The sequence below is a fragment of the Hyla sarda genome, chromosome 1, assembly GCF_029499605.1.
Source record: "Hyla sarda isolate aHylSar1 chromosome 1, aHylSar1.hap1, whole genome shotgun sequence".
Lineage (NCBI taxonomy): Eukaryota > Metazoa > Chordata > Amphibia > Anura > Hylidae > Hyla > Hyla sarda.
Window position 1 is genome coordinate 148,943,202 of NC_079189.1, and position 15,004 is coordinate 148,958,205.

At 41.0% G+C, this 15,004-nt stretch overlaps 1 protein-coding gene across 1 annotated transcript; it reads right to left on the reverse strand.

Annotated features, from left to right (window-relative positions):
• Window positions 1–70: 70 nt before the first annotated feature.
• Window positions 71–3,300, reverse strand: POU4F2 (POU class 4 homeobox 2). Its single transcript, XM_056551726.1, has 2 exons — window positions 2,507–3,300; window positions 71–2,178 (listed from the first exon to the last, which is right to left on the reverse strand). The coding sequence occupies exons 1-2, from the start codon at window positions 2,726–2,728 to the stop codon at window positions 1,240–1,242; spliced, it is 1,161 nt and encodes a 386-aa protein (XP_056407701.1). The 5' UTR covers window positions 2,729–3,300; the 3' UTR covers window positions 71–1,239.
• Between the last annotated feature and the right edge of the window lie 11,704 nt (window positions 3,301–15,004).

Below are 15,004 nucleotides of genomic sequence, written 5' to 3' on the forward strand. Positions count from 1 at the left end.
ATCATCATTATTTGTATTAATTAGAATGCTCTTTATTTGTTAAAACATATCTAACGAATGCATAGGAAATAGAGTTCCAAAACCAGAGCTCTGATATTTACATCTTTTTATTACCATTGATAGAGTATGCTGGAAGTTTCACACAAGTCCAGACAAACTTTTTTTTTTTAAATTTTTTTTTTTGTTCTTTTAAATAAAATTTCTTTACAAACAACTGTCAAAGTTTTTTTTTTTCTCTCTTTCTCTCTCTCTTTTTTGTTTTTAATCAAAGACAAATTAACATTTGGAATAACTTAATACATTACCATAAGAAATAAATAAAAGCGTCAATAGCAAAACAAGTCAATCCAGTCTTTTACAGGACAGACAACCTGGAATCAATACAGCAAGAACCGGTTAGAATATATTTATAGGTGTTTTATGTGTGTTCAACGAAACTATTTACACTATGCTTGTACATTGGGCCCCCCAGCAATACGTGTCTACCTCATGGAGTGGATTGTATCAATGCAGGTTCTTCAGGCTATGTAGACCCAATAATGGTATTGCATTATTGGGGATCCCCATTAAATATGGAAAGAATTGAGGCAGAAGGCTCCAGCACCCAAGAGGCCAGAATCTGCTCAGTATAAAGGACTGTAGGCCCTGGCTATGGAAATCTACAGATGTCTATGAATTTCACTGTATTTGTTGCTTTGGATGTAAAACCTGTGTTATCTGTGCATCTAACTTGTGTGAAACAGATTCAGAAGCAGCAAATCAACTTGTAAACGACAAATCCCCATAGGCTGTAAACGAAATAATAGTAATAAAAATCGTGACAAATACATCAGGGTGATGTTATCTAGACCAGAGTCACAACAGGGGACAAATATACTCATCATCACATTAAAAATATATGTACTGTATATTTATATATATATATTTATATCTGATATATTAGTTAACACTGGACTCGATAGAAATGGTTTGGCGGCAATCGGGTCCCCAGCATCAGTCTCTTTTTTCCCGGGATCCGCATTGTCTTACAAATAGTCGCGATTAATCGGGCAAATAAGAAAAACGTGTCTTACTTGTGCAGTCCTGGTCCATTACCACTGACTGTAGATCTGGGGTCAGCAGGACACTAGTGACCTACAGGAGGGATTAGGAAGGAGGGATGATCCTGGGGGTCTATATACAGATAGATTCTAAGGAATAAAAACTCTGGGTGTCCATTATAAAAATCCCCGCTTTAGTCTATATCCCGGCAGAGTATTTCATTCGTTTCTGTTTCTGCCTCTGGTTACAGAACCAGACCCGGACCACGTTCTTTTTCAGGTCCAGTTTCTCGGCGATCGCTGCGATTTTTTCCGAAGAAGGTCTGGGCTGGATGGCGAAGTAGGCTTCCAGAGATCTCTTCTCCGGGGCAGCTATGGAGGTGCGTTTCCTCTTCTTTTCGGCCCCATTGAAGAGTTCGGGCTTGGTGAGCTTCTCCCGGTGAGACTTCTCGGCCTCCTCCAGCCAGGCTTGCAGGATGGGCTTGAGGGCGATCATGTTGTTGTGGGACAGGGTGAGGGACTCGAACCTACAGATGGTGCTCTGACTGAGAGAGCCCACCCCGGGGATCTTCAAGTTGGCAAGGGCAGCCCCCACATCTGCTTGGGTAACCCCGAGTTTGATCCTCCTCTGCTTGAACCTCTCAGCAAAGGCTTCCAAGTCCCTCGGATCGGCGTCGACATCGCTCATGCATCCCATGTGGGATGGCAGCCCGTGGGCATGTGCCATGCTGAGTGCCGCCTGGTGCATGGGATTCATGCTTGACATGTGAGGGTGAGCTGGAGTGGACACCACGGAGCCATCAGGTCCTGTTATGGCCCCCAATGTCAGCCCTGGGGTAATGTGGTCTAGAAGTTCTCCTTCCAGGGGCTGGTGGTGGTGATGGTGGTGGTGGTGGTGGTGATGGTGGGAGCCAGCCACTCCAGAAGGATGGGAGATGGGGACTGAAGAAGACGAGGAGGCAGACGTGCATGGGATAGTGTTCATAGTGTGGTAGGTAGCGTCCGGCTTGAAGGGACTGTGGTGAGGAGTGTGGTGGTGGTGGTGGTTATGGCTCTTGCACTGAGATACTATATCCACAGCTGCCAGAGCTTCAGCACGGGCCAGCAAACTCTCATCCAGACCTCCGAATATATTGCTCTGCAATGTCAAATAGAAAGCACACATTACTGTCTGCTGGGAATTCAGCCATTAAAACTTTTCCAGAATGTTAAAAAAGCCTGGTACAGAGAGAAGAGAGGGGAGAACACACAACACCAGATACATGCAACATCCCAGGTCATAAAAATTAATATGAAAGGCAAGACCGGCTGCATACATAAGTGGAGGCAAAAGACAGAAGGAGAAGAGAGGGGGGCAACACTGGGGATGTGTTGGGTGATTTGCTGTGCAGACATGAAAAAAACATCAAGCAGATAAAGGGGCTGTCAGGATGTGCCTTGGAGCGGTGAGCATGCACACTACTTACCGGTGGGGTAGGGAGACAGGCTCTTCTCATCGCCTCCGAGCCGCCACCGCCTCCTCCAGCACCCCCCGAGCTGGTCCTCACACTGGTTATACTGGGGGAGCTGGTGGCCGACGAGGATGAGTGTGGGGAGGAGGAGTGCAGAGAGTATTTGGGCTCATCCTGGAGGCTGCTGCTGTGGGCCATGCTGAAGGGCTGCTTGCTGTTCAGAGACATCATCATCATGGTGAGCTGTGGTGGAGGGGCGCAGGCACCCCTAGATCTAGTGACAGCAGCCTCAGCCTGGGATGATGGTGATGGTGGCTCCTCAAAGCCCAGGCTTCCTCCACTCCTCTCACTCCGCACTTGTCTCTGAGAATGTCCCTGTGAGGAACGTGGCTTTCTCTACCCTCCTCCCCCCCCCTGAGAGTAAATACAAGATCTAATATTTTCCTTTCTCTTCTGCCACTATTACTCCTCCCATCAAGGGTCTCCCTCTCTCCTGCTATAAATCTTTGATAGTCCTGACTACTAAGGAGCAGCTCAGCCTCTTCCTAGTCACCGCTCTCCAAGCCCTGGACCTGAAGAAGGGAACCAGGTACCAAGAGGGGTGCATCCATGTGTCCCAGGCCAATAGTGCTCTGCCCCCTCACCCTGCCCTTACTAAGATGCTATGCCATGTACCCTTTGTCTCCATCATCCTGCAGAACTCTGCGCTGCTCCTCCAACTCTTCCCCTGTCACTGTTTCCAGCTCTCCCTGTGGGGAACCACTCTGCTTTCTCTGAGGCGGATGCTGCTCCTGATGCTGGTGCTCCTGCTGTACACCTTGGCCTGTCAGGTAGTCTATGAGAAGAGGAGGTATCAATGTTGATTGGATGCTGGGCACATCCTGCCTCTCTCTCTTCCAAGGGTTTCCAGCTCCTCTGTGATTGGACAGCTATGTGTATGTGTGTGTGTCTGTGTGTGTGTGTGTGTGTTAGACAGACACTGTCTATACCTTCTATGCTTCACAACAGATATTTCTCTATCCTTTTTTTTGCTTATTTTATCATAAATGAACAGTTTTCCCCCAACAATATTCTTCTGCTCATTGTTACCTGTTTTTACACTATCATTAATGTTACACACTCGTGCACTTATGTGTATAGAGAGTGCACTGACATGGAGAGAAGTGTTCTGTATGATCTCAGGTGTCATACCCTGCAGTCACCCTGTGTAGACATCACAAATTAAACGCAGCAAGTAGCAGTCACCTTTCCTGGTTCAGAAGGGTTCAGGGAATAATGATTTCGATTCCACCTAATACAATGCATTGCTAAAGTTCTTGGAATTAATAAGTTCACCATATCACAAGTAATAGGATTAATCTTTCCTTTATTTCTGTTTGGCTTTTACGTTTGTTTTGTACCCGCACCATCCAGTTATATTAAATTACTACTAATAGTAGTAGTAATAATGATAATAATGATAATATTGATAATAATAATAATATGAATAATAAGAATAATGTTAATAATGATAATAATAATATTAATAATAATAATGTTAATAATGATGATAATAATGATAATAATATTATTAATAATAATGATGATAATAATAATAATGTTAATAATGATAATAATGATAATAATATTAATATATTATAATATAATATAAAACTTCTTCAGCTGTAAAAGACATAGTTGTGTTACAGATATAAAATGAGTTAAACTTCCACAAAGCATCAGCCAACCAGGATCTGCATTTTGCAAATGTAAGGAAATAAAAGAGTCCATTTCCTATATCAGTGTTTCCCAAGCAGTATGCCTCCAGCTGTTGCAAAACTACAACTCCCAGCATGCCAGGACAGCCTTCGGCTGTCCGGGCATGCTGGGAGTTGTAGTTTTGCAACAGCTGGAGGCACACTGCTTAGGTAAACACTATCCTATATAGCTGCCCTGTCCTTTCCTCAGCTGTACACAATGCAGGCAGGGACCAGTATTGTTTTAGGAAGGAAAGTCCTGAATTGCATTGTACATACAGCTCTGACTGTCGCCATCCTGGAGAAATGAAATAAATCAAAGTTAAGAGCTTGAGGATCATTTAATTATTGCGCGAATAACTGTGCGCACCACGTCCGACAACATCTCTAAGCAAATTATGGGCGGCCCAGGAAGGAATTATTAGATTGGAATTTCATTTAGGCCGGGGAGACACAGCACTTCAATATGTAATCTGCTCTGCCTCATCTGATTTGTATGCTTAATTCGCCTTGACGAATTTATTAGTTTTCATAATAGTGCAGAAAATCAGCGGCTCCATAGTCTCCTAATACACTCAGCGCCATAAATCGCGTGTCAGCGCCAAGAGGCTGCACAGAGCTGTTCTTAATTATACTGGTCCTTCCTAGATAGGATCCTCCAGCCCTCAAGTGCGAGGAAGGGGTTAACGGCCCCGTGTTGTCGCCGAGAATGGCTCCAACTTTTACATGATCTTCTAATTCTAATTAACTCTTCAAGGGGCATCCACCGCTGTGAGGACGATATCACGGGGGCTAGTTAGTCTGGGGCTGTACACCGCCCCTGCTGTGCAGAGAGATGGGGTGGCCCAGGCATATACATACTTACTATAGATGCAGGGCTGAAGTGGAAGCAATATGGCAACAGGAAGTTTTTGAAAGGGTCATTTTTGGGTTGCAGGTCTGTAATAGTTCTGCAGCACCAATATCGCTGAATATGGCATTTAACAAGTTAACATATAGATGTAGATAATTACATGTGGTCATACAACATATGATACATATGTGTATAGATGGATAGATAGATAATAGAAAGATAGATGATTGATAGATAATAGATAGATGATTGATAGATAATAGATAGATAATTTATAGATAGATAGATAAAAAAAAAAAACAAAGGATAAGGAGCAGCACTCTGTAAATTATAGGTCGAAGATGGGTGCACACGGTCGGAATCCCAGGTCACGGGAGACACTTCACAATGTAGAAAGGAGAAGACTGTAGCACTCCAATAAGATGAAAAGTGAATGTGGCTTTATTCCAATTCAAACATCAAGGCAACGTTTCAGCTGCACGCAGGCAGCCTTTGTCAAGCCAGATAGATAGATAGATAGATATAATAGATCATAGAGATAGATATTTAGATAGATAAATGTAATAGATAGATATGAGATAGGTAGATATAATAGATGATAGATATAGATAGATAGATATGACATAGTTAGATAGATGGTAGAGATAGATAGATAGATAGATAGATAGAAAGATAGTTATAAAAGATGATAGAGATAGATAGATATGAGATAGCTTGATAGAAATAGATAAATAATAGACAGATACATATAGATAGATAGGTAGATACATATAGATATAGATAGATAGATACATATAGATAGATACATACATATAGATATAGATAGATAGGTAGATACATATAGATATAGATAGATAGGTAGTTACATGGATAGATATATAGAAATAGATTGGTATTAGATAGATAGATGATAGATAGAAATAGATTGATATTAGATAGATATAGATAGATGTGTAGTTACATAGATAGATAGATAGATAGAAATAGATTGATATTATATAGATATAGATATTAGATAGATATAGATAGATGTGTAGTTACATAGATAGCCCCTATAATGCAGTGTATAGTGTATGCTGTAATGAGTTATGTTATAGTAAGATCAGGTGTGCAGGATACCTATGTATATAGATACTTACTATGGATTTCATGCTAAAGTATTATCGATAAGTGGAATGAAATGGTTTTTGAATGGGTCTGTTTAGATGACAGGTCTGTTATACCTCTTTTACACCAATGTTGCTGGGTTCGTTATTCAACGTTAACATTGTAAGGCAGAGTTGTGATAATGTAGATAGCAACTTCATAGAAGATATTAACTATTAAGCTAATTTAGCTCTGCTACATCTGGAGAGACATATGAGAGAGGGAGAGAGAGAGAGAGAGAGAGAGAGAGAGAGAATGAGAGAGAGATAATAGATAAGTACATAATAAATAGCTTTTCATAATGTAGAATATATATATATATATATATATATATATATATATATATATATATGTATGTGTGTATATGCTTTGGAGAGCATACATGTGCTGTACTTCTATATGGAAAGCATCCATCTGCTGTCATTCTACAATAACCATAGGATGCATACAGCAGCTCTTGGTTGCACTGCTGTATAATAGGACCCAGTATGGTGTAGTGTTCTGGAGCTTAATTACTGGCAGAGATGTGTTAATGTATTCTATGACACTGGAGGATTGGGAAACGCTTATCGTCAACTTGAATTAATCTTGATCTTAATAGCAAGTGACAACAGACCTCAGAAATGCTGCACTCTTTTCGCCATTGTGTGCGGTAAATACTGCGCTATAGGAAATTCAGGAAAACTGCAGAAATAATTGACTTCACTTTTACTCCTGTAAGAAGAACTGGGGGTGAGAGGGAACCCTGCATTGTCAATGGGATGTTCATTGGGGGTGAGAGGGAACCCTGCATTGTCAATGGGATGTTCATTGGGGTTGAGAGGGAACCCTGCATTGTCAATGGGATGTTCATTGGGGGTGAGAGGGAACGCTGCATTGTCAATGGGATGTTCATTGGGGGTGAGAGGGAACGCTGCATTGTCAATGGGATGTTCATTGGGGGTGAGAGGGAACCCTGCATTGTCAATGGGATGTTCATTGGGGGTGACAGGGAACGCTGCATTGTCAATGGGATGTTCATTGGGGGGGGACAGGGAACGCTGCAGTGTCAATGGGATATTCATTGGGGTGGGGGGGGGAGAGGGAACGCTGCAGTGTCAATGGGATGTTCATTGGGGGTGAGAGGGAACGCTGCAGTGTCAATGGGATGTTTATTGGGGGTGGGAAGGAACGCTGCATTGTCAATGGGATGTTCATTGGGGGTGACAGGGAACCCTGCAGTGTCAATGGGATATTCATTGGGGGGGGGGGGGGGGGTGAGAGGGAACGCTGCATTGTCAATGGGAGATGTTCATTGGGGGGTGAGAGGGAACCCTGCATTGTCAATGGGATGTTCATTGGGGGTGAGAGGGAACGCTGCAGTGTCAATGGGATGTCCATTGGGGGTGAGAGGGAACCCTGCATTGTCAATGGGATGTTCATTGGGGGTGAGAGGGAACCCTGCATTGTCAATGGGATGTTCATTGGGGGTGAGAGGGAACCCTGCATTGTCAATGGGATGTTCATTGGGGGGGAGAGGGAACCCTGCAGTGTCAATGGGATGTTTATTGGGGGTGGGAGGGAACGCTGCATTGTCAATGGGATGTTTATTGGGGGTGAGAGGGAACCCTGCAATGTCAATGGGATGTTCATTGTAACTAGACTGAGGATCAGGGATCTGCTAGAGACCAAAGATCTGGTAAGAGTTAAAGCAATAATGAATGTATCATGTGATGAGGAAACTAGGATCAGTCTATGAAAAGTCTCTAATACTTATACCTGTGTTTCCCAACCAGGGTGCCTCCAGCTGTTGCAAAACTACAACTCCCAGCATGTCTCGACAGGCAAAGCCTGTCCAGGCATGCTGGGAGTTGTAGTTTTGCAACAGCTGGAGGTACCCTGGTTGGGAAACACTGACTTATACACATATGACTTGGTTCTGGTCTATTAAAATCCGTTCTCATCCTGGATCTTGCATAGAGTGTAATGTTATATCCAGTTTGTGCTGACCACACATTCACAGAAAGATGCTTATTACTGTACTTTTCTAATTGTTGTGTAAACATGTGATTCCAGTGCCTGACTGTACCGAGGAGGATCCTGACAATGGAAAGAGTCGGTGCATGTTCACACTGGGTGTGAGGAGATGGAGATGTAGGGATCTTCCTGCTCATGTTATCTGTGTGATCCTGGGGCAGGGAGTCTAGAATCAGTCTAGAACACACTGCAAGGGTCTCAGCACCTTCCTGCAATAGACACTGCCATTGAATCACCTGTAGCAGCAGTAAAGGTAAGTGATAAGATCTGTGTTTCTATTCTTAGTTCTGCAGGTGCTATATTAACTCCTTTCTGCCTGGAAAAGTCAGGTATTAGGTTTTCTTCCCTATAACATGTCCTGTTTCCACATTGCAATTTACCATACAGATGCCCAATGAACTTTGTAATTCAAGGTGGAACAAAAGTTACAATGGAGCACTAGATTCTGGAATGTTCTGTGCACAGAGAATCAGGCAAATTTTTTAATTCAATAAATATGACCCAGCTTATGTCTATCTTTCTATCTATCTATCTGTCTGTCTGTCTGTCTGTCTGTCTATGAGTGTCTCATATCTAATCTATCTATAATCTATCTATCTGTCTATCTCTAATCTATCTACAGTGTGTAACAGTCTCATACCTTATCTATCTATCTATCTATCTATCTATCTATCTATCTATCTATCTATCTATCATCTATCTAATATCTATCTGTCTATCTATCTCATATCTATCTATCTAAGTGCCTCTCTATCTCATATGTAATCTAGCTATCTATAATTTATCTATCTATATTTCTATCTATCTAATCTATCTACAGTATGTAAAAAACTCATACCTTATCTATCTATCTATCTATCTATCTATCATCTATCTATCTATCTATCTATCTATCAATCTCATATCTATCTATCTGTCTCATATCTAATCTATTTATCTATCTATCATCTATCTAAACAAAGGATAAGTTGGCCAGCACTATTGATTCCAAACTATTATATGGACCTGGCTTACAGGTGCAGGCTGCTGGGCTAAATATACAGCAACAGGAGAATACAGCAGCACACTGCTAGCACAAAGATATAGATAAAACATGAGTATATAGATACAACATGAACAGCTATGGTGCAATAAATGGAAATATAAAATTATGAAGTTATGAAATAGGTACTTAGCTTGCTATCTATCTATCTATCTATCTATCTATCTATCGCTCTATCTATCTCATATCTATGTCATATCCATCTATCTATATCTATCTATCTATCTATCTATCTATCTATCTATCTCTCATATCTATCTATCTATCTATCTATCTATCTATCTATGGGCCTCTCTTACTCATATCTAATCTAGCTATCTATAATTTATCTATCTATATTTCTATCTATCTAATCTATCTACAGTATGTAAAAAACGCATACCCTATCAATATCTATCTATCTATCTATCTATCTATCTATCCATCTATCTCATATCTATCTATCTATTTTTCTCATATCTAATCTATCTGTCTATCTATCTATCTATCTATCTATCTATCTATCTATCTATCTATCTATCTATCTATCTATCTCATATCTATCTATCCTCTATCTCATATCTTTCTATCTATCTATCTATCTCCTATCTATCTATCTATCTATCTATCTATCTATCTATCATCTATCTCATATCTATCTATCTATCTATCTATCCAGGGGAAAGGATCGCAGCACACAACAGAAGATTCAAATAAAGTGCAGTGTTTATTCCAGGGACTGTAACAGTCTGAGACAATTTTTCTAAGCTTGACTGAAAAACTATACAAGAGGGGGCATAAATTATTCTATGTACAATTGATACACATGATTTCAGAGAATATCCGACTAATGCAGTTTACTGAACAGCAAATGCCTTATATACCCTATTCTTGGTTTCTATATATAGGCAGTGGGCTTGTGTTCTTTACAATAGTTTTTTGTTTATACAGTGAAGACAAAATAGTGTGATGAACAGGTTCTTGACAGATCCTATTCATTTCTATGGATGCAAACGTGCAAAAAAATAATAAAAATAAAAAAATCTTTGCTTTTCATATAAAGTGAGTGGCACATAAATAGTCTGGGGGAAATGTATTTACTTTGTATGCAGATCTCTAAGGAACAAAAGCAGCATTTTTTTTTCATATTTGAGATGTTTTTATGCCACACCAGAAATTGTCAGAAATTGTGGTGGAAATGTTCACCAGCTATAACAGAAGGGGGAGATGCTTCCACCTCTAAGTAAATTCTCTTAACTAACTTTAGAACAAAGAATTACTAAAGCTGTGACATAAATATATTTTAAAGTTTTCAAATCAAGTTAAACAGATTTTTGAAATGACTTTATTAAAAAATCTTAATCCTTCCAATACTTATCAGCTGCTGTATACTACAGAGAAAGTTCTTTTCTTTTTGAATTTCTTTTTTGTCTGACCACAGTGCTCTCTGCTAACACCTCTGTCCATTTCAGGAACTGTCCAGAGCAGGAACAAATCCCCATAGCAAACCTCTCCTGCTCCGGACAGTTCCTGACATGGACAGAGGTGTCAGCAGAGAGCACTGTGGTCAGACTGGAAATTAAAAAAGAAAATAACTGTCTCTGTAGTAAGCAGCAGCTGATAAGTCCAGGAAGGATTACATTTTTTTAATAGGAAAAGTAATTTACAAATCTGTAGACATTTCTGGCACCAGTTAATTTAAAATAAATAGTTTTCTACCGGAGTACCCCTTTAAGTTGCAGCATATGCAGAATTTGAATATACATTTTTTATGTCACTTGAGGACCAAAAGTGTTGTTAAGCCTTGTATTAGAGGCACAAGTCCCAGCCAGACCAGAGGTGAAATGACCTTATAAAGTAACATCATACACATCTTTTGTGCTGTGGTGTTTAGAAGGAATATGGTAAAATACTGAAGAGCACCTTAAATCATTCTCTCCAGGAGACTATGCTGTAAAGACTGAACCAACAGATGGCTGTAGGGTAATGAAAAACATGCAGCGTAAGAGGTGCTAAGAAAGCGGCCAGTGCTGTACTGGGTATAACTGCAGAAGAGAACAAGATCCGCACAGATAAGGAATGTGCGGTGTTAACACAGTTATCGAACATTTTATGCAAAGGGCAATTATTTATTTTAACTGTTTTATATTTTTATACAGAAATACAGGTAAAAAAAAAAACCTTCAAGGGACATTATCACTTATTCAAGAAACTGTTTTATTAACACAAAATACTATTTTTTAAGGTTTATGGCTGCAGCTAGGCCATTTGTTGTGCTGTGACTCTTTCCGTTCAGGGGTAACAGTCATAACAAAATAGATTCCAAACATATTTGTAATAATTTCTCTACAATATGCCGCTTGCTGCTGAAACATAGACCAATACAGAACATAGGAAGTGGATAGGAGACCTGGAGAAAACCTGGGCTGTGTATATGGAAGCTATTAGACTGTCTTTGTCCACCACAGGATCCACACTGTAGGGTAAATCATTGCTTCCCTCTCAGCTCAGCAGCAGTTGAGTACTTAGTGTAACCCCTTCCCTGCTGTGCTGATGTTTGTTTCATTTCTACTGAAAGTCACCTTGCAAAGCCAGTGTATAAGTAACCCCTTTTCTTTTACATGCCATCTTTAGTAGTGAACTGTACACTTTAACCAGCATTATGTCATGGCATAGCAGAGAGGAGTAAATGTGGGGCTGTGATTGGCCAAGCAGGGAAATTAAGTAAACTGTATGTAGTACTGAAAAATAGCCCAGTTCTGTTCCTATCCCTTGAAATATAGATATAGAGAAAGAGCTGACCACCAAGAAGGAGGCCCAGGTGCTTAATAACAGCAATAAAAGCATGAATATCATCTTGTCACCACGCTGAAAGGTTTATGTAACAAAACCTGCAAGTCGTCAAAAATCTTGTAAAATAACAGGTATGCTGACAGTATGTAGAGTTGCCCCGCTCAGTAGATATAGTACCCCACAAGTAATTAGAGTGCCCCCCATTAAGTAAGGTTAGCACCAGTATTTATAGTTCCCTCCAGTATGTAGAGTTGCCCCCTTAGTAGGTACAGTGCCCTCAGCAGGTACAATTGCCCCTCAGTTGGTACAGTGGCCCCCCAGTAGCTGGAGTTGCTCTCTCAGTAGGTACAGTGCCCCCTCAGTAGGTACAGTGACTTACCCAGTAGGTAGCATTATCCTAACTACTGGGATTCCCATTGATTTAAGAATTCAGCACTGGATTAGCATTCTGTATCCTTTAAAGTTTTGCACTATGTCTCGAAACCAGATGTGCAGAAAATTGCAGCAAGGTCCCATCCACATGAATGGTATTGTACTTCTATCCAGTGCAAAGTGGGTGACCAGGAACACCACAGAAGGCCCTTTATTGCAAGGATTGGATCGGAAAATGATGGCGGACACTAGACATATTATTTTAACTATTTTTTTTATGATAATAATGTAGCTTTGCCCTGAGATTCTTTATATTTCAACCCTCTAAAAGTAACAACATCTGTCTAATTGGAGCATTTTAAGACAGATTTCTTAAACAACAAACAAAAATGACAATTTATGTTTTGTTTTATTGTGTCCAAACTATAACACACTTCTTCCACCTCCAGTATTTGAACTATCAGACTACAATATAGATCACTGCAATTTTGAACAGGTATAAATTGTCATATCCATGAAAGACTATGGACTAACTACAAACTAGGTCCAAATAAATGCATTAACCTAAAAATGTAGGAATTATTTGACCGTGCCGTGAGCCTCAACTGTAAAGAATGATGGCAAAAATCTGTAAGGCATAGAAAGGGAAAAGGATTTCCTTTCATATCCTATTAGAGCTCTGGACACACAAATGGGCTGCCTAAGTGACATTACTGCACCTTCTTCTCTCTACAGGCAATGGACATCTGGTGAAAGTCACTGTCACATCCTATGTAGTGCTATTGTGATTTATGATTAAAATTTAAAGAAAATATTCATATTTTACAGCTTCTAAAGCGTGCCATTAAATTTTTATCCATTAAGATATTTTCTTAAAGGAGGCTACCTCTATAAAGCACTAGGGGAAAGTGAATTGAGTTTACCTTTTGTTATGTCAAATAATGTCCAGTTTCCACCTGCCAACATTTCAGAACATTTTTAATTTGTAATATTTGAAGAGGTACTCCTGTGAAAAACATCTTATCCCCTATCAAAAGGATAAGGAATAAGATGTTAGATTGCGGGGATCCCGCTGCTAGGGACCCCTGCGATCTTCAGGCCGGCAGCATCGGCATCTGGAACATGGGAGCGTGGAGCTCCCATGTTAGTGATGTCATGCCATGCCCCCTCCATTCATGTCTATGGGAGGGGGCGTGACGGCTAGTACATAGATGCCTCCTCCCATAGACCTGAATATAGGGGGCGCAGCGGCTGTACTCACCAGTCATCCGGCACTGAGCGGAGTTTGCTCCGTGCATGGATGACCGGGGCACGATCCCCGCAATCTAACATCTTATCCCCTATCCTTTTGATAGGGGATAAGATATTTTGCGCGGGAGTACCCCTTTAAGGATTATCAAGCATCCAGCTTCTAAAAGCCCTAAAAAGGAGTTGTAATTGAAGAGAGAAGCGGCATCCAGCACTCCCAGAATAACCTTCTATCCCACAGCTGTATCAGAAGAGGGTACTTAGTAACAGCTAACGCCAGGATACTGGAAAGTATCATATTTTGATGTCAGAATCAAAATCGGGAACCAAAGTGGATGTCAGCCAAGCTATACACGTCATAAAAAATAGGAACAACCAGATTGCATTTGGAGATCAGAGACCACACAAGGGCAAAGACCATCAGAACAGCTGCAGCTTAAATAGCCAGGGCCTGGCAGGGAAGAGGTTGTCTGGTTAGTCAGGGAAATCTGTAAGCGAAAAACATCTATTTGCCCCTGTAATTGGATCTGCAAAGTGATACAGTATGTGGTTGTGATGTGCATAAATCACGAGGGGCCGATTTACTAAACACTGCCATTTTACCTGTCAGTCTTTAGCTGATGTCCATTGGCGTAAATTGGTAAGAAATTTCATGACCAATTGATTATCACCCAAATTCCTGAAGAGACTGCTTACTTTTCACCACCCCCATCTTATTCAAAGTAATATTTCATACTAAAACTACAGTCTGAGGTATAGTGGGGTGCAATGCAGGGCAGATGTTGTAACCCTGGGGGCAGATGTTATTAATTCTTTCTTTTCGTGACATCACGATGGGTGGATTCCCTTGCACGGCACTTACTCCTTTGCAGGTCTGACAGCTGGTGGAGAAGGGGCTGGGAGCATGGGTAGGTCTTCCTTAAGACACAGCTTGATTCTGTTACGATGGATAATTTGCGGCTCGTACCCAGGTTTTTGTACCTCGTACACGTCAGAGTCTGGAATGGTTCTGTACATGGTTCTGTCTCCCAGATAGAGTCCAGTATATGAGCTTTCGGAAACTTCCGCATCCAGACTTTGTCACCTAGCTGGAGGGGTTTGGAGGAGGCATGACGGTTATAATCTTGCTGTTGTCTTTGTTGAGCCTTGCCCATCTTTTTGCCAACAATCTCTTTAGCTTCTTGGATCCTTCTTTGATGGTCAGAGACCCACTCCATGGAGGTTTGCGGGGAGTAATTGAATGGGGCCTGAAGCCAAAAAGTCCGGTCCTTCAGCAGCTGCCCATACCGCCCCATCATCAGGTAGAAAGGGGGGTACCCTGTAGAACA